This window comes from Symphalangus syndactylus, chromosome 20 (genome assembly GCF_028878055.3).
Source record: "Symphalangus syndactylus isolate Jambi chromosome 20, NHGRI_mSymSyn1-v2.1_pri, whole genome shotgun sequence".
NCBI lineage: Eukaryota > Metazoa > Chordata > Mammalia > Primates > Hylobatidae > Symphalangus > Symphalangus syndactylus.
In genome coordinates this window covers 35,295,737-35,320,579 of record NC_072442.2, presented here as the reverse complement: position 1 = coordinate 35,320,579, position 24,843 = coordinate 35,295,737, and the positions used below count along the sequence as shown (strand labels likewise).

Sequence of the window (24,843 nt, the reverse complement as noted above, 5' to 3'; positions counted from 1 at the left end):
CAGTACAGGTACACTGTGGGTGATCAGGCCACGCTTCCACTCAAACGGAGTGGGGCAAGTTCCAAAGACTAGTCTTACCAAGTTTCAGATGTCTGGACTCCAAGTGCCAGTTCCTTCCCAGTGTTCAGCCACTGCATTGATCCTCCATGGGGGCCTGCCACACGCTGCTCTGGCGAGGTGTTCCACGAGGGCAATTGCTTACCCGGGATCGCTCTCAGGATCCGCATCACTCAAGCTGGCCAGAGTACCCCACAGGGATGCTCCACAGGGCAGGCCTAAGCCACCTAAGGGGAGCGTGACAAGCTGCAGACAAAACCCCTCAGACACCGAGTTAAAGAAGGAAGGACTTTATTCGGCTGGGAGCTTCAGCAAGACTCATGTCTCCAACAACCGAGCTCTCCAAGTGAGCAATTCCTGTCCCTTTTAAGGGCTCACAACTCTAAGGAGGTCCACATGAGAGGGTCATGATTGATTGAGCAAGCAGGGGCTATGTGACTGGGGGCTGCAGGTACCAGTAATTAGAATGGAATAGAACAGGACAGGGATTTTCACAGTGCTTTTCTATACAATGCCTGTAATCTATAGATAATATAACTGATTAGGTCAGGGGTTGATCTTTAACTACCAGGCCCAGGGTGTGGCGCTGGGCTGTCTGCTTGTGGATTTCATTTTTGCGTTTTAGTTTTTATTTCTTCTTTCTTTGGAGGCAGAAATTGGGCATAAGACAATATGAGGGGTGGTCTCCTCCCTTATTGCCATGTTGACCAAGCTGGTCTCGAACTCCTGACCTTGGCCTCCCAAAGTGCTGGGATTACAAGGGTGAGGCACCATGCCCAGCCCAACACTTTAATTTTAATCACGTAAGACTCTTCAGACTTCTGGCCTCCAGAACTGTAAGACAATAAATTTCTGGGGTTTTAAGCCACTACATGTGTACAATTTGTTCTGGCAGCAATAGGAAACTGACACACTGCTTCTTTCTCAGGACTAGATGCAAACCTCCAGGAGGCCTTCTGCAACACACCTTGGGTAGGTGCCTCTCCCCCAGCCTCGCTCACACAGCACTGGCTGCACTGCAGGCCATTGTCAGTCTCAGGGTTGGTATTTTCTCCTAGACAGCGAGCTCATTGAGAGCAGACACCATGTCTCATTCATATCATGCTTGTCAGCAAGTAGTTACTCAATGAATGAATGCTGAACCAATGAATAAAAAAAGAAAGTTAAATTAGATTTGGTTTAACAGTGGGTCTTTATCCAAGACTTCACAGTTGACTTTAGTTCTTGACTTTGACCCAAGAAAAGTAAAATATTACACCATCCAAATAAAGATTTTTGTCCTATCCTCTTACAAAAGCAAAGCTTTCACAGTTTTTTGGCAGTTGCTGGGATTATGGCTGAGTTTTTCAATTTTGGGGATATAAGCAAGAAAATACTGATCATTTAAAAACACATCTGCCTGTGCCTGCAGCAATTGTTAGTCACGATCAAGATAATTTTACCCAGCTGGGTGTGGTGGCTCCTGCTTGTGAATCCCAGCTCTTTGGAAGGCTGAAGCAGGAGGATCAACTTGAGCCCAGGAGTTGAAAATCAGCTTGGGCAACACATTGAGATCCTCATCTCTACAAAAAAAGAAAAACTAGCCCAGTGTGGTGGCATGCGCCTGTAATCCCAGCTACCCAGGAGGCTGAGGTGGGAGGATCACTTGACCCCAGGAGTTCAAGGCTGCAGTGAGCTATGATTGCCCTACTGCACCACTCCAGCTCCAGCCCAGGTGAGAGTGAGACAGTCTCTTAAAAAAAAAAGATAACTAAAAGATAACTTGACTCTACACAGTAGTTCAAAGCAAGTTCCTTATTTTCACTTTCTTTTTTTTTTTTTTTTTTTTTTTTTTGAGACAGAGTCTCGCTCTGTCGCCCGGGCTGGAGTGCAGTGGCGCAATCTCGGCTCACTGCAAGCTCCGCCTCCCGGGTTCACGCCATTCTCCTGCCTCAGCCTCCGAGTAGCTGGGACTACAGGCGCCCGCCACCACGCCCAGCTAATTTTTTGTATTTTTTAGTAGAGACGGGGTTTCACTGTGGTCTCGATCTCCTGACCTCGTGATCCGCCCGCCTCGGCCTCCCAAAGTGCTGGGATTACAAGCGTGAGCCACCGCGCCCGGCTTATTTTCACTTTCAGTTTGAGAGTTTGAGAATGAGAAACATCCATGTTTAGAACAATTTTTATTAGCCTTTTTTTTTCGATATTGGCTACTGGATCTAATTGGCTTGATTTGCAGAATATACGCATTCTGTTCCAAGTCATTTCAATATCTTTGAAAATTGAAACTTCCTTTCTCAACTTCCTCTCCCTTTTTCTTTCTGTGGCTGCCAGTGGTCTCTATTTTTTTTCCACCTCTGCTTCATGACCACTGCATTTCTTATTAGACAGCTCAGTTCTCGAACACACAGTGAAGGAAATTCTTTAAAAGGGCCATTTTTTACTTACTACTTGGAGACAGTCAATTACAACAGAGAGCTATGAAAAATTACACCAGAGAAAAAGGATTTACTCAAGGTCATTGACAGAAAAAGCACTGGGGCTGGTTTCTTTCCAGATCTGACACTGAAGTTGATTCCAAGCCTAAGTAACCTCTTTGCACTCATGTTTTTACAGTGAAAACCTCATCAAACACATTAGTTCCTGTAACTGATTGAAGCCTCCCTCAGGCATGTTAATAAAAAATTTTATTAAGAGGAATCATATACACCATCTTAGAAAATAATATAAGAAAACAGCTTTTTTTTTTTTTTTTTTTTGAGACTGAGTCTTGCTCTGTCACCCAGGCTGGAGTGCAATGATGCCATCTTGGCTCACTGCAAGCTCCGCCTCCCGGGTTCACGCCATTCCCCTGCCTCAGCCTCCTGAGTAGCTGGGACTACAGGTGCCCACCACCATGCTCGGCTAATTTTTTATATTTTTAAGAGAGATGGGGTTTCACTGTGTTAGCCAGGATGGTCTCGACCTCCTGACCTCATGATCCGCCCGCCTCAGCCTCCCAAAGTGCTGGGATTACAGGTGTGAGCCACTGCACCAGGCCAAAAACAGCTTTTTTTAACAAAAGCCTGTTCTCTGCCCTCACTCTTCCTCCCACTGCTATGCCCCAAAGAAAAGCTTTTTTAAAAGTTGTGGAAAAATAGACATAAATAAAATATATCATTTTAGCCATTTTTAGGGTTACAGCTCAGTGGCATTAAGTATATTCACATTGTTATACAACCATTACCACCATCCATCTCCAAAACCCTTTCATCTTTCTAAACTGAAACTCTATACCCATTAAACAAATAATAACTCCCCATTCCCCCACCACACCTCCCACCCCTGGCAACCACCATTCCACTTTGTCTCTAAGAATTTGACTACTCTAGGTGTCGCATATGAATGGAATCATACAGTATTTATTCTTTTGTGTTTGGCTTTTTCACTTAGCACAATGTGTTCAAAGTTCATGTGGATTGTAGCATGTGTCAGAATTTCCTTCCTTTTTTGAAAGCTGAATAGTATTCCATTGTATGGATATACCGCATTTGTTTATCCATTCAATCATTGATGAATATTTGGGTTGTGTCTGTCTTTTGGCTATTGGGAACAATTCTGTTGTGAACACTGGTACACAAATGTTTGTTGGAGTCCCTACTTTCAATTATTTTGGGTGTATACCCAGAAGTAGAATTGCTGGATCATATAACTCATTTTTAATTTTTTTGAGGAAGCACCATACCATCCACTGTGGTGGCCCCATTTTACATTCCCACCACCAATGCGCACGTGTCCAATCTCTCCACATCCCCACCAATACTTGTTATTTTCTGGGCTTTTTGTGGGTGTTCGTTTATTTATTTATTTTTTGAGACAGGGTCTTGTTCTGTCACCTAGGCAGGAGTGCAGTGGTGTGATCTCAGTTCACCGCAGCCTCAAACTCTTGGGGTCAAGTGATTCTTCTGCCTCAGCCACGCACCACCACACTCAGATAATTTTTGTACTTTTTGTACAGGCAGTTTCTCACTTCGTTGCCCAGGCCTGTCTCAAATTTCTGGACTCAAGTGATCCACCCATCTTGGCCTCCAAAAGTGCTGCGATTACAAGCGTGAGCACCCGCACCCGGCCTGTTGTTGTTTTCAGATAATAGCCATCCTGATGGGTGTGAGGATGGTTTTGATCTGAATTTCCCTAATTTCTGGTGATGTTGAGTACCTTCTCATGTGCTTATTGCCCATCTGTATATCTTCTTTGGAGATACATTTCTCTTTTTTTTTGAGACAGAGTCTCGCTCTGTCACCCAGACTGGAGTGCAGTGGCACGATCTCAGCTCACTGCAAGCTCTGCCTCCCAGGGTCACGCCATTCTCCTGCCTCAGCCTCCTGAGAAGCTGGGACTACAGGTGCCCGCCACCAAGTCTGGCTAATTTTTTTGTATTTTTTTTTTTTAGTAGAGACGGCGTTTCACTGTGTTAGCCAGGATGGTCTCAATCTCCTGACTTCGTGATCCGCCCACCTTGGCCTCTCAAAGTGCTGGGATTACAGGCATGAGCCACCACGCCCAGCCTGGAGATATAGTTCTTTGGGGAATACATATATATATATATATATCTTTGGTGAAATATCTATTTAAGTCCAAAGAGAATCATTTGAACTATTGTAACTATTTTTGTTTTATCTTCTGCTACTTGTCTCTAAATGACATAATTATTTTGCCAGTTTTAGATTTTCTGTTTGATAAGTGGGTACTTGCACCCCATCTCTCCTCCCTAAGTCCTGGTACTATAGTTTTATTATTATTTTTGTACATAATGACATACCTTTTTATTTTATACTCTCCCCTGCCCCTTCCCTCTCAACTACTATCAGATGTAACTTCCAAGGTTAGTGATACTTACATTTACATTCTGTTCTGTAACTGTGACTAGGTCTTCTGCAGGTTGATGTTACGAAAGAAAAAAAATCAACAAATGGTGTTTACATTTTGAGCCTGCTTTTGAAGCACAGAAGCAGGACATGGGCAAAGGGGCGGGAATAAGGGCTTTCTCATGGTAGCCAATGGCATGAGCCAAATTACAGGGACCATAAATCATGCAAGTCACGTGCAGCATGAAGGAGATGTGATGGCTCAGGCAGAAGGCCCCTTGGGGAGCAACGGGGAATTTAATTGGTTAAAGGGAAGGGAAGGGAAGCTGGAGAGCCTGGATGGCCCACTGCCCTCCTCCCCACTTCCCTATACTAGCCAAAGAATGCTGGGTCAACATGATTCCCCTACCATGACTCACGGACTTCCCCACCAGCCGTCTTGACTTTCTCCCAGCCCTCCTCCCCATCCACAGAACCAGTGCCTACCAGGGCTTTGCAGAAGTAAAACAATTCCCCCTCCTATAAAAGGTTTGCAATTCCTACACAGAGGAATGTCTTAGAGTGAAGACACGAGAGGAAGGAGAGGATGGAAAAAGAAACGATCACTGAAAACTGGCCGACTACCAGTTCTGTGCCACCTACTCAATTCTTACCCAGCCCTCTGCATGAAGTTGGTATTATTATCCCCATTTCACAGATAATGAGGCTGGAGAGGCCCTGTGACTTGCCCAAAGCCACAAAGAGACTACGGGCAGAGCTTTGGCCTATGTTTAAGAAGCTGAACCTCTTTGGGATTCAGTTTCTTCATCCATAAAAACAAAGACACATTCCAAAACATGCCTGTTCCTTGCAGGGTGTTTGTGAGGGTCAGAGAAAATGTCTTGAAGAGCCTGGCATGTAAAGATACCCTGAAACTGGTGGCTATGATGCCATGGCCTGTGCACCTAGGAAGAGTCAGGAAAGCCCAGTGTCTTGAAAAGCCGAGGCTGGAGCAAAGTTCAAGGAGGAACTCACTTCTCTCCCACTCTAGGACTGACCCTCAAACTAGCCAGGAGAGTGGAAGGACCTACAAGATCGTACCTACCCCACACTTCATAGGCCAAGAGAGGGACAACAGTTTACCCAGGGTCACCCAGCAAGCTAGAGGCTGAGCCTGCCAGCCAGGGCTGGGACCCCAGACTCGTGAATGCCCCAGCCCTCCACGTTCCCTGGTCCGCTATCAAAGACAGTCTAATTAGGAAAGCACACCCTTGCAGGCCCAGCCTTGTGTGATCTCTTTGTTCCTCTGTCTCTTCCTGCCCCAACCCCACAGAAACTGAAGTGTGGGGACCCTCCCTAGGAACCGGGGTTCCAGGGAGGGTTTGAGGTCACGCTCAAGATCATAAAGAGGCCCAGCATGGACTCCTTCTCATGACCGAAGTGGAGCCAGAGTTCCCAGATAAGGGCAAAGGTCACCTCAGGCCCGGCTCCACTCTCAGCCACCCCTTTTGCCCGGCAGGGTTTACTTCATCTCCTCCAGTCAGGAGAGGAGAGGTCACACTGCCAGGGCTTTGCCCCATTCTTCTCCAGCTGCTTCTCTAGAGGAAGAGTCATGGCTAGGCCGAGGCAGTGTGGATCTGGAACAGGTATAAACTGTGCTACTCTTTGGTGCCCAGTGCCACTTTTCCTAGCCAGGACCAGAGCGGGATTATCACCTTCTCTGTCCCGCAGCTCTGCCCAGGTCTTAGTACCCCACTCACCCCGGGCCTCAGGAACCCTAAGGAGGGGCATAGGGTTGCTTTCCATTCACACCTGGGGCAGCACAGGGAACTGTGCCACAGGCCACAAGACAGGCTGATGGAGGATGAAATACACAGGTCCCAGTCCCTGAGGCCACCTTACAGTGTCCGGCCCCCAGCCCTGTGCAGAAGGTCAAGGCAGAGGTGCCGAGGAGGGATGGGAGGATGCCTCCTCTGAGATGGGGTACAACTAGTGTCCCTTCTGAAGCTGACATCTGGCCTCAGCTGGGACTCTGGCGCCAGAGGTCCCGCAGGGGCTCACCCGCGACACCCTTTGTTCTGGCTGCCTCCCCACCTCCGCGGGCCCTCTGCTCCAGCTGGCATACCTCAAGGACGCTTCGCGCCTGCTCCTTTGGCCCCCGGCTCGCAAGCAGCGGGGCCAGCACGTGACCCGAGCGCTAAAGGGGGCAGGGGATGGATGGATCTTGACCTTGCCATCTGGCCCCTCACAGATGTGCGGCTAGCTCTCCCTCTAGGAAATCAACAAATTTTTGCGCCTCTAACATCCAGGCCCCTGAGGATGGTCGCGAGGAAGATCTGTCTCGGACTGCAGCTGGGGCCTTTGGATCCAGGGGAAACCAGGGCTATTCTTTGAGGGTGGGAGGGGGAGGGCCGCGGGGTCCGAGGGGAAGGTGGTCCCGCGCGAAGTAGCCGCCGCCGCGCCTCGCCCCGCCCCGCTGGCGGAGACCGAATCCGCCGCACCCCATAGGCAGAGGCCACCCTCCCCGCCTCCACTCCTGCTCCGCGCCCGCCCCACCCCGGCTCACTTTAAAAGTTTACTCGGGCAGGGACGCAGGGCAAAGCGAGCCATGGCTGGCTGCGTCGGGATGCTGCGCCTGGGGAGGCTGTGCGCCGGGAGTCCGGGGGTGCTGGGGGCCCGGGCCGCCCTCTCTCGGAGTTGGCAGGAAACGAGGTTGCAGGGTGTCCGCTTCCTCAGGTACTGGCCCCCCGCGGGAAGAGAGGGGGCGGGGCAGTTCCCTGGGAGAGGAACTTGGAGGTCCCGCCGAGCTTCTGGAAGCCCCACCTCTGGACGAGTGCACTAGGGGGAAGATACCCGCCCCTCCCCCGCCCCCCTCCCGCCCCGCACCAACACCTAGGCAATAGGAAAAGCTGGCTTGGCCTGGTGGACTTGGGTGGGGGGGCTTTGTTTGGTGGCTGCAGTGACTTCGAGTTCTGGTCAAAGACTCTCGATTCTTTCTCCTTTATGGGCACAGAGGGCAAGGAGTGTGGGCTTTAAGGAGAATATTCCGATGGGGAGGGGCAAGTGCCAAGGCCTGGGCTGTACCCCCAGGACACTGCCTCTGAGTTGGAACCCCTTCATGGACAAACTTGGGGATCAGCCCCAGTCTCCCCGACCCAGGCCACTAAACTTAGCAGTCTCCTGTCTCTTCATCAGCTGCTCACTAACATGGCTTTCATTCTTTGCTGCCTACTCCTGGGCCTATTTTCTTCTGTCCTCAGTGCAAGGGGTGGGATGGAAGCTGGCAGACAGAGGATTACAGTTCCCAGTAGCTTCACTGCCTCTGCAGCAGCACAGTAAGTAAAGCTTCCTTCCCGGTGTGACCAGTCCCTGGGAAGACCCCGAGAGATGGCAAATGTGAAAGTGCTTGAGACACAGAGAGCAGGCTGCCACCCATGTTATCAGCGCTGGTTAGCTTCAGCAGCACCACTGGGGAGCCCTGTGCACCACTGATCCTGTCCTACCACTCAACTCGGCCAGATACTAAGTCTATGGTCAGGACAGCACTTTCAACAACATCAGATGGGGTGTGGGCCTGGACATGGAAAAGGGAGAAGTCAGAACAAAGCTGTGTCTCAGAGAACTAGATTTGTTTTTGTTTTTAAAAAGGCTAAGTAGGAAGAGTTGGAGGGACATGCAGACTCCTTTTTGGCTAGAACTCCAAGATCACGCTTTCTGAACTTGCTGATTCCTGAATGCTAGAAATCATGCAATGCCTTAACATCACTCTGCCTAATTTGCTGAGAAAACTAAGTGGATCAAGGCTGGTCAGTAGATGGGATTGAGATGAGGACAGTGGGGTCCTCTTCCCAGTGACCCTGGGAAGTCACTCACTACTTCCCAGGGTCTCCCTAGACAAGTTCAGCCCTTCCCTGACCCCCTAGTCTCTTAAGCCTCTCTTCTGGACTCATGGGTGCCCCCTCAGGCTGGGAGGACTCTAAGGAAAGTTACTCCCCAAAGTGCACATATTTCTTCACATGAAATCAGGCCACAGGGGAGTCTCTCAGCCTACTCTGGCTCAGGAGGCTGCCCAATACAAAACCAACCAACCAACCAATAAATAAATAATAAATCAGGCCACATGGCAACATTTCTGACCTTTGACTTTTTTTAATCTATAAACAAAACAGGTCACTTACCTGCTACAGCCCCGGGACCTCTGAGATCACCAAGCTTCAGAGAAATTCTTATTGCTGTGTCAGGAGGAGACTCATTTATCCAGACAGATGATTTTTCTGAGTGTTTGGCCTATTTCCTTTCTGCCCCTTCCACTCCCTTGTGCTTGCACCCTTATTGTCTGACTGCGGTGGTTTTACCTGATTTCTCTCCTACGTTTCCCCTTCAGAAGCTTCAGGGCTCAGGTCCGGCATGGTGGTTTATGCCTGTAATCTCAGCACGTTGGAAAGCAGAGGCGGTAGGATCACTTGAGCCCTGGAGTTCAAGGCTGCATTGAGCCATGATCATGCCACTGCACTCTAGCCTGAGCAGCAGAGCAAATCCTAGACTCAAAAAATAAAAATAAAGGCTGGGTGGGTGTAATCCCAGCACTTTGGGAGGCCCAGGCAGGCAGATCACTTGAAGTCAGGAGACTGGTTTGGCCAACATGGTGAAACCCCGTTTCTACTAAACATACAAAAATCAGTCGGGCATGGTGGCATGTGCCTGTAATACCAGCTACTAGGGTGTCTGAGACAGGAGGATTGCTCCAACCTGGGAGGCGGCGGTTGCAGTGAGCCAAGACTGTGCCACTGCACTCCAGCCTGGGTGACAGAGCGAGACTCCATGTCAAAAATAAAAAAAAAAATAAATAAAAATAAAGGCCAAGCATGGTGGCTTATGCCTGTAATCCCAGCACTTTGGGAGGCTGAGGTGGGCGGATCACTTGAGCTCAGGAATTAGACCAGCCTGGCCAACATGGAGAAACCCCATCTCTACTAAAAATACAAAATTAGTCTGGCGTGGTGACGCATGCCTGTAATCCCAGCTACTTGGGAGGCTGAGGCAGGATAATTGCTCGAACCTGGGAAGCAGAGTTGCACTGAGCCGAGACTGCACCACTGCACTCCAGTCTGAGGGACAGAGAAGGACTTCGTCTCAAAAAAATAAAAATAAAAATGAAAAAAGAAGCCTCAGGGCTGAAACCATCAGCAAACATTCCTGAGAACAGATTCTGTGTCATGCTAGCGCATGCTATGGATATAGAGGCCACAGAACTCAGTCCTCACCCTGCTAGGAACTTGCGGCCTCATAGGAGAAGAAATAAATCAAGGTGAGCACTATTCGGTGTTGCAAGTGCCATGGTGAGGAATGCGCTTGGACTTTTGTCCTCTGTTTTCTCCGATCTGCTCACACACAGCCTGCTTTCCTGTTGCCCAACACCCAGGCCTATTACTTACCAGATCCTTGTTTTGCCTGAGAGAAAAGAGCAAGAACTTTGAAGTTAGACTATCCTGGATGACAGCCCTGGCTCCTCTCCCTGTTGGTCGTATGACCTCTGGTATGTTACATAACCTCTGAGCTGGTTAATTCATCACTTACTACCTTCTTGCTGTGTTGTTGGGCTGATGAATAAAAAAAGCTTGCTCTTGTTCTCAGCCTTTCCTTTGAGGCAGGGCTGGTCCCTGGAAACCCTTGACTGGTGTCTGGGTGGGAATTCTGACTGATTTGAAAGTAGGAGAGGATCCCCTCCTTGGTGGCCTCTTTCCGGAACCCAATTATTTCTCCTAGCTGATTGCCAAGATGGTGACTTCCACCCAGCTACATGTCCAGTCCTTGGGTCTGCTGGACATCCTCCTCTCCATTTGACTCAGGGCTGTCCAGAGTCTTTTTCTTTTTCTCTTTTTTGAGGTGGAATTTCACTCTTGTTGCCCCAGGCTGGAGTGCAATGGCATGATCTCGGGTCACTGTAACCTCCGCCTCCTGGGTTCAAGCAATTCTTCTGCCTCAGCCTCCCAAGTAGCTGGGATTACCGGTGTGCACCACCCGCCCAACTAATTTTGTATTTTCAGTAGAGATGGGGTTTCACCATGTTGGTCAGACTGGTCTCAAACTCCTGACCTCAAGTAATCCACCTGCCTCAGCCTCCCAAAGTGCTGGGATTACAGGCATGAGCCACCACGCCCGGCCCAGAGTCTTTCTCCCCAGAAGGAAAGAAAAATCTGTCCTTTGCTCTCCAGACTCCTCATGACCAACTCCTTACCCCTGTTCACATGCCTCCTTGCCCAAGGAAGGTGGATGGGTTAGTCTGGGGCTTCAGCGAACCTCCAAGGAAGGAATTCAAGGAGAAACCTGGGCTGAGCAGGCTTCCTCCAGACCTGCCCTAAAGCTGGCCTGGGGCTGCCTATGAGGCAGCTGCACCCAGGGTGTTGGGAACACTCAGAGCTGGGAAGGCAGAGAGATCAGTGGCTAAAGCCTCTCAGAATTAGGTGTGGTGCTCAGAGCTTGGGATCCAGTGACTTGGTGCTGATGGTAGGGATAGAGGGGTAAGTGGGCTTTGTGGACCACCCTCCATGGGGATGGCTATGATCACATAAGACTGTGGACCTAAGGGAAAAATCTGAGGCAAAAGTAATATAAGTAGAGAGTTTATTTGGGCCATGTTTGCAGACTGCAACCAGGAGCATAGACTCAAGTTGCCCTGAATATATGATCTGATGAGCAGGAGTTACAAATGGGTTTTTAAAAGAAAAGAAGGCCGGGCTCAGTGGCTCACACCTGTAATCCCAGCACTTTGGGAGGCCAAGGTGGGAGGATCACAAGGTCAGGAGTTCGAGACCAGCCTGGCCAATATGGTGAAACCCTGTCTCTACTAAAAATACAAAATTAGCTGGGCATGGTGGCGGGCACCTGTAGTTTCAGCTACTCGGGAGGCTGAGGCAGGAAAATCGCTTAAACCCAGGAGGCGAAGGTTGCAGTGAGCCGAGATCGCGCTACTGCACTCCAACCTGGGCAACAGAGCGAGACTCTGTCTCTAAATAAATAAATAAATGGAAAGGAGACAGTTCGTAAGTGATTTACCAAGAATGTACATTAAAATGATACAAGCTATTGATTCATTATACTTTGTTCTTTGTATCACAAATTTTGTTAACATGAAAGTAATGGGTCAAACAGCTAGTTAGGAGCAAAATGCCTTTAAACAATTGTCCCTGGGAAGGAAGGAGCATGACTGAAGTCCCACACTCATGTCTCTCTGGGCTTGATACATTTTGCATACATCACATAGCTCAGACAGCTGCTGAGCTATTTTTCTGTTCTTGTGACCACCAATTTACACACACACGGAAAACTACAAAATGCTGTTTCTATAGGAGTGCCTTGTTTTAAGCCTGGAAGTGTTTTGGGTGGTAACAATAAATAGTTACAAGAAATAGACTCTTCCCATAATTTCCAAAACATGATTTATGAATGATTTGGTAATGATATCCCTATGCATTCCACTGGGGATCCTCCAGTCTAAATGTAACAGTAGAAAATAACTGTGAACTTGGCTGCTGGAATCAGTGAATGGTATAAATCTGTTTTAGTTACCCTCCTCTACCTTGAATGCTGTACATTGCTGCAGTCTACTGTGAAGCATGTAAAGGTAATAAAAAGATGAATAAGTTTGTTTTCACTGACAGAGCTATTTTTCTAGAAGGAGTCTACGGGGGAAGTCCATACACACTGATTCAAGGCAGAAAGTTTGCAGTACCATTAAAGATGTCAATCAAAGCAGGAGGAATCTGGTTTGTGGAAATGGGAGGGGGAGACTTCCCAAAGAGCCTGGGGTTAGAGCCTGATCCCTGAAAGGATAGGTCTGCAGCTTGAAGCCTTTGTACTTCTGTGAAATCTCACTTGTGCTTCAATCGTTATGAACCCTGGTGTGATCATAGCTCGCTATAATCTCAAACTTCTGGGCTCAAGCGATCCTCCCATCTCAACCTCCCAGGTAGCTAGGACTACAGGTGAGTGCCACCATACCCAGATCATTTTAAAATTTTTTGTAGAGATGGGGTTATGAAGTATTACCCAGGTTGGTCTCAAACCCCTGCCTCAAGCCATCTTCCTGCCTTGGCCTCAAGTGCCGGGATTATAGGGGTGAGCTGCTGATCCCAGCCTCTATTTTACTTCAATCTACAGATGAAACTTTGGAGCCAGACAGATCTGGATTCAAATGAACCACTTTCTAGCTGAGTAGTTTTTTTACTTAAGTCGAACTTGACTTTTTTTTTCTTTATTTTTTTGGTGGAGACAAGGTCTCGCTCTATCACCTAGGCTGAGTGCAGTGGCACGATCACAGCTCTCTACAGCCTCAAACTCTTGAGTGATCCTCCTATCTCAGCCTCCCCAGTAGCTGGGACTACAGGCCTGCATCACTACACCCAACTAATTTTTGTATTTTTTTGTAGAGATGGTGTTTTGCCATGTTGCCCAGGCTGGACTTGAACTGCTGAGCTCAAGTTACCTGCCTGCCTCAGCCACCTCCCAAAGTGCTGGGATTACAGGTGTGAGCCGCCACACCTGGCATTGACTTTTCTTATGTATAAATAGTGTGTTGTGAGGGTTAAATGAGGTCCCGTAAGAAAATGCTTAACACACAGTTTGATACCAAGAACATGTTCAACCCATCGCATGGGTCAGTGAGCAACCTGTCCTAGTGGTGAGCTATTTTACAGGAATGCTTGTGTAATGATGGCTTGGCCCATTCTTACAGTGACCCTAAAGCCCACAGTATAGTAACTATGTCTGGGGAGTAGGAGGGAGAAGGTTCCAGCAGGGTAAACTACCTAAGCAAAGGTGGGGCTGCTGGAGATGGGTGGACAGGCCTGAGCTTATGCTGAAGATGGGAATAAAGCTGATCATACATTCAACAGGCCAACATGCAGACTGTAATTTCATCTTCTGGGTTGATCTTGCCATGGGAGTGTCCTAATAATGAAGAGTAGAAACAATTCTGCCAGTGCCTCTCCCTTTAGAACTAAACATGTTGTATTTCTAGCTTACAAATCATGCTTTATAAACCTCAGTGACAGGCATGTATTCCTCCACTTGGGAGTTAGTTGACAGGAAAGCAAATCCCAGCCCTACCCGTCCTAACTTAGTGTGGCTTTAGGCAAGTTACTCAACCTCTGCAGACCTTAGTTTGTTTGTAAAATAGGCTGTTTGGACAAGATGTGCTCTACCTTTGGGAGAACATTCTGTGATTCCTAAAGAGGCTGGAGTTTGAGCCTGATCCGTAAACCCAATAAGGCTGTGATTTGAAGTATGCAGCCTTCATACGTGTGTGAAATTTCACTTGGTCTCTTACAAACCCTGAGTATGCAGCTTCCTAACCTGACATTCTGTAATTCTGTAGTCCCCTGAGCAAAGAGAAGCATCAAGTTTTGTTTTATACACACACACGCACACACACACTTAAATATGTTTTTCTTTTTCTTTTTTTTTTTTGAGACAGAGTCTCGCACTATCACCAGGCTGGAGTACAGTGGTGCGATCTGGGCTCACTGCAACCTCCGCCTCCCGGGTTCAGCAATTCTCCTGCCTCAGTCTCCCAAGTAGGTGGAATTACAGACACCTGCCACCACGCCCAGCTAATTTTTTGTATTTTTAGTAGAGATGGGGTTTCACTATGTTGGCCAGGCTGGTCTCAAACTCTTGATCTCATGATCCGCCCGCCTTGGCCTCCCAAAATGCTGGGATTAGTGGACTCAAACAATCCTACTTCCTCAGCCTCCTGAGTAGCTGGGATTACAGGCACAAACCACCATATGCACCTGGCTACCTCAAAGGTTTTCTTCCTAGAAAACTAATATCTAGCCTTGTATGTGTTTTAGTAATCCTATCAAGGGACAAGTGTCTTGACTCAGCCCCCATCCCTGACTCCTAGGACTCTTCTCCTGGGGTCTCTGTCCAGCTATTTCAAAAGAAAACCTGCAACATGGATGCCTCCTGACTCCAAGTGTTTCAGGCTACTCTGTCGCCTGGGCTTGAGTGCAGTGGCATGATCATGGCTCACTGTAGCCTTGACCTCCCAGTCTCAGGTGATGTGCCCACCTCTGCCTCCCAAATAGCTGGGATTACAGGTGTGCACCACCATGCCTGGCTAAATGTTTTGTATTTTGTTTCGGTAGAGACAGATTTCCACTTTGTTGCCCCAGCTGCTCTCAAACTTCTGGGCTCAAGCGATCCTCTGGACTCAGCCTCCCAAAGTGTTGGGATTACAGGTGTGACCCACCACACTGGCCCTTCTATGTCTTCTTGAGAGAGTTTTCTGAACCCAAATTATCACTTCTTATGTATTTTCTGTACATACTTACAAACAGACACCAGTGGTTCCATTCAAGATGCTGAAAATGGGCCAGGCGCAGTGGCTCACACCTATAACTCAGCACTTTGGGAGGCTGAGGTGGGAGGATCGCTTGAGCCCAGAAGTTTGAGACCAGCCTGGGCAACATAGGGAGACCCCATCTCTACAGATAATACTTTTTACAAATTGGTTGGGTGTGGTGGCATGTGCCTGTGGTTCCAGCTTCCTGGGAGGCTGAGGCAGGAGGATTGCTTGAGCCCAGAAGGTCGAGGCTGCAGTGAGCCGTGATCATGCCACCACACTCTAGCCTCAGTGACAGAGTGAGAGCATGTCTCAAATAATAATAATAATAATAATAATAATAATAATAATAATAATAACAAAACAAGATGCTGAGAATGGAAGCTTCCACCAATATAGAGTATCTTGTTCAAAATCTTTACTGGGCTGGGCACGGTGGCTCATGCCTGCAATCCCAGCACTTTGGGAGGCCGAGGCAGGTGGATCACCTGAGGTCAGAAGTTCAAGACCAGCCTGGCCAACATGATGAAAACCCATCTCTACTAAAAATACAAAATTAGCTGGGCATGGTGGCATGCACCTGTAATCTCAGCTACTCGGGAGGCTGAGGCAGGAGAATCTCTTGAACCCAGTGGGTGGAGGTTGCAGTGATCCGAGATAGCAGCACTTCACTCCGGCCTGGGAGAAAGAGCAAAACTCCGTCTCAGAAAAAAAAATTTTTTTTTTTTTTACTGTCGTCCTTACTACTCTTTGTAGTCGTTTGTAGTTTGTTCTTTGTAGTCGGTGTTTTTCATAGGTCACATACTCCTCAGGGAGGTTATGTCGAGTGGTAGAAAGATCATGGGGCTTTAAGATATTATTACATAGAGTAAACTGCACAGATCTTTTTTTTCTTTTTTTTTATTTTGGGACAGAGTTTCACCCTTGTTGCCCAGGCTGGAGTGCAATGGCGCAATCTTGGCTCATCGCAACCTCTGCCTCCCAGGTTCATGCGATTCTCCTGCCTCAGCCTCCCAAGTAGCTGGGATTACCGGCATGTGCCACCACGCCCGACTTATTTTGTATTTTTAGTAGAGATGGGGTTTCTCCATGTTGGTCAGGCTGGTCTCGAACTCCTGACCTCAGGTGATTTGCCCGCCTCGGCCTCCCAAAATGCTGGGATTACAGGCGTGAGCCACCGCGCCCGGCCTGTATCTGACTTTTTTTGCTCAGAAACCAAGGAGTGCTTTTGGGAGGAGCAACTCATTAACCTTGACAAAAACTCACAAAAGTGAGTTTTACATATTAAACAGCTCAATGTTTCAGAGTTCTGTATGTATTCTAGTATTATTCCTTTGTCAGACATGTGGCTTACAAATATTTTTCCCCACTCTGTAGCTTTTATTCATCCTCTTAAAAGGGTCTTTTGCAGAGCAAAATTTTTTAATCCTTTTTTTTTTTTTAAATTTTTTGAGAAAGGCCTCACTCTTTCACCCTGGCTGGAGTACAGTGGTGCAACCATGGCTCAGTGCAGCCTCAACCTCCCAGGCTCAAGTGATCCTCCTGCCTCAGCCTTCCAAGTACCTAGGACTATGGGTACACGCCACAAAGCCCAGCTAATTTAAAAAGTTTTTTCATAGAGATGGGATTGCACTGTGTTGCCTAGGCTGGTCTCCAACTCCTGTGCTCAAGTGATTTTCCCACCTCAGCCTCCCAAAGTGCTAAGATTACTTTACAGACGTGAGCCACTATGCCCAGCCCATATAGCAATTTAAAAATTTTTTTATAAAGTCTAGTTTATTAAGTCTAGTTTAGTGGGGTTTTTTTTTTAGATGGGGTCTCATTATGTTGCCCAGGCTGGTCTCCAACTCCTGGGTTCAAGCAATTCTCCTGCCTCAGCCTCCCAAGTAGCTGGGACTACAGGTGCATGCCACTGCACCCAGGTCTCAGTGAGTTTTTTTTGTTGTTGTTGTTTGTTTGTTTTTAATGGATCATGCTTTTGGTGTCAAGCCTAATAACTTTTTGCCTAGCTCTAGATCCAGAAGATTTTATAAATTTTTTAAGTTTTACATTTTACACTTAAGTCTGTGATTCATTTTATTTTTGCTTATATAGAATGTGAGACTTAGTCAAAGTTCATTTTTGTTGTTGTTGTTGTTATTTTTTTTTTTTTGGGGGACGGAGTCTCGCTCTGTCACCCAGGCTGGAGTACAGTGGCGTGATCTCGGCTCACTGCAACTTCTGCCTACTGGGTTCACGCCATTCTCCTGCCTCAGCTTCCCGAGTAGCTGGGACTACAGGCACCTGCCACCACGCTTGGCTAATTTTTTGTATTTTTAGTAGGGATGGGGTTTCACCCTGTTAGCCAGGATGGTCTTGATCTCCTGACCTTGTGATCTACCCGCCTTGGCCTCCCAAAGTGCTGGGATTACAGGCGTGAGCCACCGCGTCTGGCCTGTTGTTGCTATTATTTTCCTGTGACAGAGTTTCACTCTTGTTGCCCAGGCTGGAGTGCAATGGTGCAATCTCGGATCACTGCAACCTCCGCCTCCTGATTTCAAGTAAGTTCTCCTGCCTCAGCCTCTTGAGTACTGGGATTACAGAGCTGGGATTACAGGTGTGTGCCACCACGCCCAGCTATTGTTTGTATTTTTAGTAGAGACAGGATTTTGCAATGTTGGTCAGGCTGATCTTGTACTCCTGACCTCAGGTGATCCATCTGCCTCGGCCTCCCAATGTGCTGGGATTACAGGTGTGAGCTACCATGCCCAGCCAGTTCTTTTTTTTTTTTTTCCTGAGGCTCTTTTTGTGCTTTTAATGGCCAGCATGCATTAAAATGGCCATCAATTAAGAAAATGACCATTTAGTAGTGATCTTTTTGGGATTTTATTTGTCACAACAGCACCTTCGTCTTGAACAATAGTTGCACATTGTAACTAGTATAAATATATCTCCTATTTATTCAGGTACATAAAAATTATAACTTTATTTCAGGATAAAACAGCTATTACAGGTTCAGACTCAGCAGTTCAGCATTGTCCTTCCTGCACAAGCATTGGCCATCTCTACTCCCATATCAACGACCACTGGAAGGTCAACCACTAGCCTAGTGTCTGTGCAAATTAGGCAAAGGAGCCCCCCAAGAGGATGCAGCCCCATGGCACGTGGCTTGGCGAGTGGCACATGGACTAGAAGAATGAGATCACGAAACTTTGGGTGGTGTACAAGGGAGATGGGAAGGGAGAGCCTGCCTTTCGACTGCCATGAGCTAGGAGATACATTGGACCAATGAGCTAGAACACAAGAGTGAATATGTTGAATGAGGACTGAGGACTTTGCTATGAGTACAGCATGTGAATTTCATGGACAGATCAGGGCTGTTGCTTATTGCATAAATGTTGGTCTTGGCTGGGCACAGTGGCTTATGCCTGTAATCCCTGCAATTTAGGAGGCTGGAGTGGGAGGGTTGCTTGAGGCCTGGAGTTTGAGACCAGCCTGGGCAACAGAGCAAGACCCTGTCTCTACTAAATAAATAAATAAATAAATCCCAGCTTAGTGTGTGGCTTCTGCCTATAGTCCTAGCTACTGGGAGGTTGAGACAGGAGGATCACTTGAGCCTAGAAGTTTCAGGCTGCAGTGGGCCATGATCATGCCATTGCACTCCAGCCTGGGCAACAGAGCGAGATCCTGTCTCAAAAAAAAAGAAAAAAAAGTTGGTCTTGACCTTGACCCTTTACGTGACAGGTGCTGTGGGTCTCCTGCCCATGCCAAGAAGTTGCTTCATCTTTTGGATGTTGTAGACACCCTTCGTAGGAGATCATCAAGCCCCTTGTATTTTCCCTCTTCAAACTTTCATGTGAAAAAAAATTTGAAACACAAATACATGGAAAAATAACAAACACCTGTGTGTCTGACAGAGAATAAAAATTTAACCTTTCTTGTTTTCAGAAAATTATAAATGAAAGAAAACACTACAGATCAAGTTGAAGTCCCTTTTCTGTCCCTCCTGCAGCCGACCCCCACCAGAGAGCCACCATCATAAATTTAATATATGTTGTGCTGAAGCACATTTTATACTTTTAACATGTCTCTGAATCCATAAATAGTACAGTTGTCCCCCAGTATCTATGGGGGGTTGGTTCCAGGACCTCCGCTGTATACCAAAATCCTTGGATGCTCAAGCCTGTGATATAAAATGGTGTCAGATAACCTATGTGCATCCTCCCATGTGCTTTAGATAATCTCTAGACTACTTATAATACCTAATACAGTATCTATACATCACTTCATTTGTGTGGATTCAACATAGTACTTAGTGAGCAGCAAGTTCAAGATCTAAGTTATTAGTTTTACCTGCTGCATAGCGGTCCATCCTATGACTATATCTCTAGCAGTGAAATTGCTGTGCTGAAGAGTTGACATTTTCAGCTTTTTTACGTATTGCTCTGGTGAGACTGTGCTACTGTGACCACTAGCAGCAACCAAGTTTTGCTATTTTCCCACATCCTTGCAAATATTTAGTATTGCTGGAGTTTAAAGTGTCTGCTGCTGGGCTCAGTGGCAGTTTGCTTTTTGGAACTTTGTGGAATTTTTTTTTCCCAAATATTTTTCTTTTTTCTTTTCTTTTTTTTTTTTTTGGAGACGGAGTCTCGCTCTGTCACCCAGTCTGGAGTACGACGGCACGGTCTAGGCTCACTGCAACTTCCGCCTCTCAGGTTCAAGAGATGCTCCTGCCTCAGCCTCCTGAGTAGCTGGGATTACAGGTGTCTACCACCACACCTGGCTAATTTTTGTATTTTTAGTAGACACGGGGTTTCACCATATTGGCTAGGCTGGTCTCAAACTCCTGATCTCAGGTGATCTACCTGTCTCCGCCTCCCAAAGTACTAGGATTACAGGCCTGAGCCACCATGCCCGGCCCCAATATTTTTCAATCTAAGGTTGATTGAATCCACAGATGCAGAAACCGTGGATACAGAGGGCTGACTATATCTTGTATCATTTGATCTGTTTTTAAAGTTTATATTTGTTTAAACATGGAAAGTACTTAGAATCATGTTATGTGAGTAATAAGTACTCTTAGTGTTGGATTTTTTGTGTGTATCAATAAACAATACATATTTTATGCTTTTTTTTTCAAGAGACAGGGTCTTGCTGTCTCCCAGGCTGCTGGAGTGCAATGACGCCATCATGGCTCACTGCAGCCTCAACCTCCTGGGCTCAAGTGATCCTCCCACCTCATCCTCCCAAGCAGCTGGAACTACAGGTGCATGCTACCACACAGCTATTTTTTTTTTTAAGAGATGGTCTTGCTATGTTGTCCAGGCTGGTCTCAAACTCCTGGGCACAAGCATTCCTCCCACTTTGACCTCCCAAAGTGCTGGGATCACAGGCATGAGCAACCGTGTCCAGCATTATTATGCTTTTATAATTTCAGCAAAAATAGTATCGTAGCTCTCTTCTTCTTTCATACAGTAGTATGTGTTTTACAGATCTATTCATCTCAGATTGACATAAGTTGAGACGTGTAGATCTAAGTTATTGGTTTTACCTGCTGTATAGCAGTCCATCCTATTACTATATCTCTAGCAGTGAAATTGCTGTGCTGAAGAGTTCTTTTTTAGGTATTGCCCTGGTGAGACTGTGCTACTGTGACCATCAGCAGCAACCAGGTTTTGCTATTTTCCCACATCCTTGCAAATATTTAGCATTGCTGGACTTTAAATTGTTTGCTGCTGGGCTCAGTGGCACGACCCTGTAGTCCTAACTACTTGGGAAGCTGAGGTGGGAGGATCACTTGAGGCCAGGAGTTTGAGGCCAGCCTGGGCAACATAGACACTATTGCTTAAAAAAATGAGTTTGTCACTCTGGTGGGGGTGAAAGAGTATCTCGTTGTGGTTTTAATTTATACTTCCCTGATTACCAGTGAGATTGGGCATCTTTTAAAATGTTTATTGGTAATGTCTTCTGTGTCCTGTTCCTATTCATTGCCCATTTATTGTGTGAGATTATTTGTCCTTATTGATTTGTGTTTTTTAAAACACAGGCTAAATATTAATCCTTTGTCTTTTATATATAAAATGAAATTTATAAATCCAGGCCGTTGCTTGTCTTTTAGCCTTGTTGATGATGTATGTTTCTTTGTGGACCTAGGGACCAGCCTCCTATTGGGGGCAAGGAGCAGAGGTCAGTCCATGGCTTGGAACAAAACAGGATATTGCTTTCAATTTCATTTTGAAAGCCTCACTGGTGGCTAGCTAGTATGACACCCTCCCCGGGAAGCAGGGGGTGGCCTCAGCATGGGGACTGTTCCTGCAGTCTCTGGGCCCCTCACAACTCAAGATTCTGAGTCCTTCATTCTCCCTCCCCAGTGGCTTCTGAAGAGGCCTTCCCAGGGCCTGAGGCATTTCCACCCCCCGACAGGGGCAGGGTCCACCTGTAAACCTCTGGCCCAGGTTCCAAGAACCTCTACCCAGCAGGTAATATGTAACAGGAGGCAAAACAAACAGCTTCTCCTCTTATGTTCTCCATGGCAGACCTGTTCGCCCAGGCATTTGCAATCCTCCCTGCCAACTGTGGCTCCCTCAGAGCCCAGCTCTGCCTGTGGTCTCTACACGACCATGTCAGAATCATGCATTCCTTTGTGCCCAGTGACCTCTAGCCCCTGACTTTAGTTGCCAGCCCTGAGTGTCACAGAATGCCACAGCTATTTCACCTGCATTGCCCTGAACCAGCTGGCTCATGTTTTCTGTCCAGTTCCTGCTGGTAGGCAAGGCTGGGCTGGGCAGGGCTAATGCTGGGGCAGAAGGCTTTCCAGGTTGGTCCAACCAGGTGGCTGCACAGGTAGGGTGCAAAGCCACTATGGATTGGTGCCAGGAGAGGTGAGCTGGCTCACAAGAGCAGAACAGTGAGAGAAGAGGCAGCAAAGAAAAAGAATCAGACACCACAAGGAGATGGAAAATCAGTGTGTGCTCAAGGATTGCCAAGTAGGAGGCCTAATAGGGGCAGCTGCTGAAGGGGCCATCCTGGGAGGGGCTCCCTATGGGCTGGAGGCACTCAGAGGGCTTCCCATCAGCCTGCAGGGCCCCCAGGGCAGGATGTGGATGGGCTGCAGAGTAAAGAGCAGTACTCTTGGAAAAGGGTCCAGATTTGCCAGCCATCAGGGTCAGAACCTTAAGAAAATGAACTCCTCGCTTCTTCATCCTTAAAAAGAAATGATCTGAGAGTAATGTGAGAATCATGTGAGACACCCAGGCTGTGCAGTGGTGCACAGTGCTCACTGCAGCCTTGATCTCCCCAGGCTCAGGTGATCCTCCCACCTCAGCCTCCCCAGTAGCTGGGACCACAGGTGTGCATGACCACATCCAGCTGAATTTTTTTTGGTGTTTTTTTGTAGGGATGGGGTTTCACCATGTTGCCCAGGCTGGTCTTGAACTCCTGGGCTCAAGGGATCCGTCCACCTTGGCTTCCCCAAAGTGGTGAGATTACAGGCGTGAGCCACCATGCCTGGCCTGGTGGTCCTTTTTAAGTCACAGAGCTCTGAAAAGATTCATGTTGTATTATATTGGGGTCTTGGAAGCCAGGCAGTCCTGGGTTTGAATCCCAGGTTGGCTGTTTACATGCTCTGTGGCCTTGGGTGAGGTGTTGCATTTCTTGGAGCCTCATTCCTTCATCTGTAAAATGGGTATGAATCTTGGTCAGGGAGTGGTAATGAAGATCACAGATCAGGCATGCAGAGTCTTTAGAAGAGAGCTGGCATGAGGACACAGCAATAAACATCAGCTCACGGCCGGGCGCAGTGGCTCACGCTTGTAATCCCAGCACTTTGGGAGGCCGAGGCGGGTGGATCACGAGGTCAGGAGATCGAGACCATGGTGAAACCCCGTCTCTACTAAAAATACAAAAAATTAGCCGGGCGTGGTGGCGGGTGCCTCTGGTCCCAGCTACTCGGAGAGGCTGAGGCAGGAGAATGGCGTGAATCCGGGAGGCGGAGGTTGCAGTGAGCCGAGATCGTGCCACTGCACTCCAGCCTAGGGGACAGAGCGAGACTCCGTCTCAAAAAAAAAAAAAAAAAAAAACAAAAAAAAAATAAACATCAGCTCACATTTTTCCGAAATCTGCTTTATCACTCACAGTGTATTAGACATTTTCCATGTCATTAAATATAGTGTCTTTATTTATTTATTTATATTTATTTATTTATTTTGAGACAGGATCTTGCTCTGTGTCCCAGGCTGGAGTGCATGGCACAATCATGGCTTACAGCAGCCTCAACCTTGTGGGCTCAAGCAATTGTCCCACCTTAGCCTCCCAAGTAGCTGGGACACAGACACACCAGCATGCCTGGCTAACTAAAAACATTTTTTTTGGCTGGGCACGGTGGCTCACACCTGTAATCCCAGCACTTTGGGAGGCCCAGATGGGTGGATCACCTGAGGTCAGAAGTTCAAGACCAGCCTGGCCAACATGGCAAAACCCCATTTCTACTAAAATTACAAAAATTAGCCGGGTGTGGTGGTGCATGCCTGTAGTCCCAGCTATTTGGGAGGCTGAGGCAGGAGAATCGCTTGAATCCCGGAGGCGGAGGTTACAGTGAGCCGAGATTGTACCACTGCACTCCAGCCTGGGTGACAAGAGTGAAACTCCGTCCCAAACAGAACAAAACAAAACAGTTTTTTTTTTTTTTTTTGTAGAGACAGGATCTGCCATATTGCCCAGGCTGATCTCAAACCCTTGGAATCAAGTGATCCTCCCACCTTGGCCTCCCAAAGTGCTGGGATTACAGCCATGAGCCACTACACCTGGCCTTTTAGTTTAGTTTTGTTTTAGAGACAGGGTCTTTCTCAGTCACCCAGCTGGCATGCAGTGACACATTCATGGCTCACTGCAGCCTTGACCTACTAGGCTAAAGCGAACCTCCTTCCTTAGCCTCCCAAGTAGCTGGGACCACAGGTGCACACCACCACACCTGGCTAATTTTTAATTTTTTTGTAGAGACGGGGTCTCAATATGTTGCTCAGGCTGGCCTGGGCTCCTGAATTCAAGCGATTTTCCTGCCTTGGCATCCCAAAGTGTTGGGATTATAAGTCGTGAGCCATTTTGCCTGACCATGTCTTCATTTTTTAATGGCATAGTGTTGCATTGTATATGCTCTCTAATTTAGTTATCTAATCTCTTACTCATAGGAATAATTTTTTCCCAGTTCTTTGCTAAGCAGCAATTAATGTCTCTATTCATACCTTTAGACATTTTTTAGGTTTTCTTTCTTTTTTTTTTTTTTTGAGACAGAGTCTCGCTCTGTTCCCAGATTGGAGGGCAGTGGCGCGATCTCACCTCCTGGGTTCAACCGATGTTCGTGCCTCAGCCTCCCGAATAGCTGGGACTATAGGTGCATGCCACCATGCCTGGCGTATTTTTAGTACAGACAGGGTTTCACCATGTTGGCCAGGATGGTCTCGATCTAATGACCTTGTGATCCATCCCCCTCAGCCTCCCAAAGTGCTGGGATTACAGGCGTGAGCCACCGCGCCCTGCCAGGTTTTTGTTTGTTATTGTTACTTTTTAGAATAGATCCCTAAAAGTAGAATTGCCAGGAGGCCAAACATCTTCTCCCCTTAGATTCTCCATGGCAGACCTGTTTCAAAAGGTATGCAT

At 47.4% G+C, this 24,843-nt stretch overlaps 1 protein-coding gene and 1 long non-coding RNA gene across 8 annotated transcripts in view; both read left to right on the top strand.

Annotated features, from left to right (window-relative positions):
* The first annotated feature begins 7,356 nt into the window (after nucleotides 1-7,356).
* The window catches only part of ACSF2 (acyl-CoA synthetase family member 2), a 48,999-nt gene continuing 31,512 nt past the window's right edge, over nucleotides 7,357-24,843 (top strand). For 3 of the 7 annotated variants that reach the window (XM_055257539.2, XM_055257538.2, XM_063628268.1), the window contains exon 1: nucleotides 7,425-7,598. In XM_055257539.2, coding sequence (XP_055113514.1) covers nucleotides 7,471-7,598 — 128 coding nt within the window. In that variant the 5' untranslated portion in view covers nucleotides 7,425-7,470. Of the gene's footprint in view, nucleotides 7,599-8,122; nucleotides 8,198-24,843 lie in introns of all 7 variants that reach the window. The other 4 variants (XM_063628267.1, XM_063628266.1, XM_055257535.2 and 1 more) reach the window with 3 other exon arrangements.
* Nucleotides 14,389-20,637, top strand: LOC134735161 (uncharacterized). The gene is made up of 3 exons (XR_010117946.1): nucleotides 14,389-14,437; nucleotides 17,695-17,750; nucleotides 20,331-20,637. It is a non-coding gene; the product is annotated as an uncharacterized lncRNA (long non-coding RNA).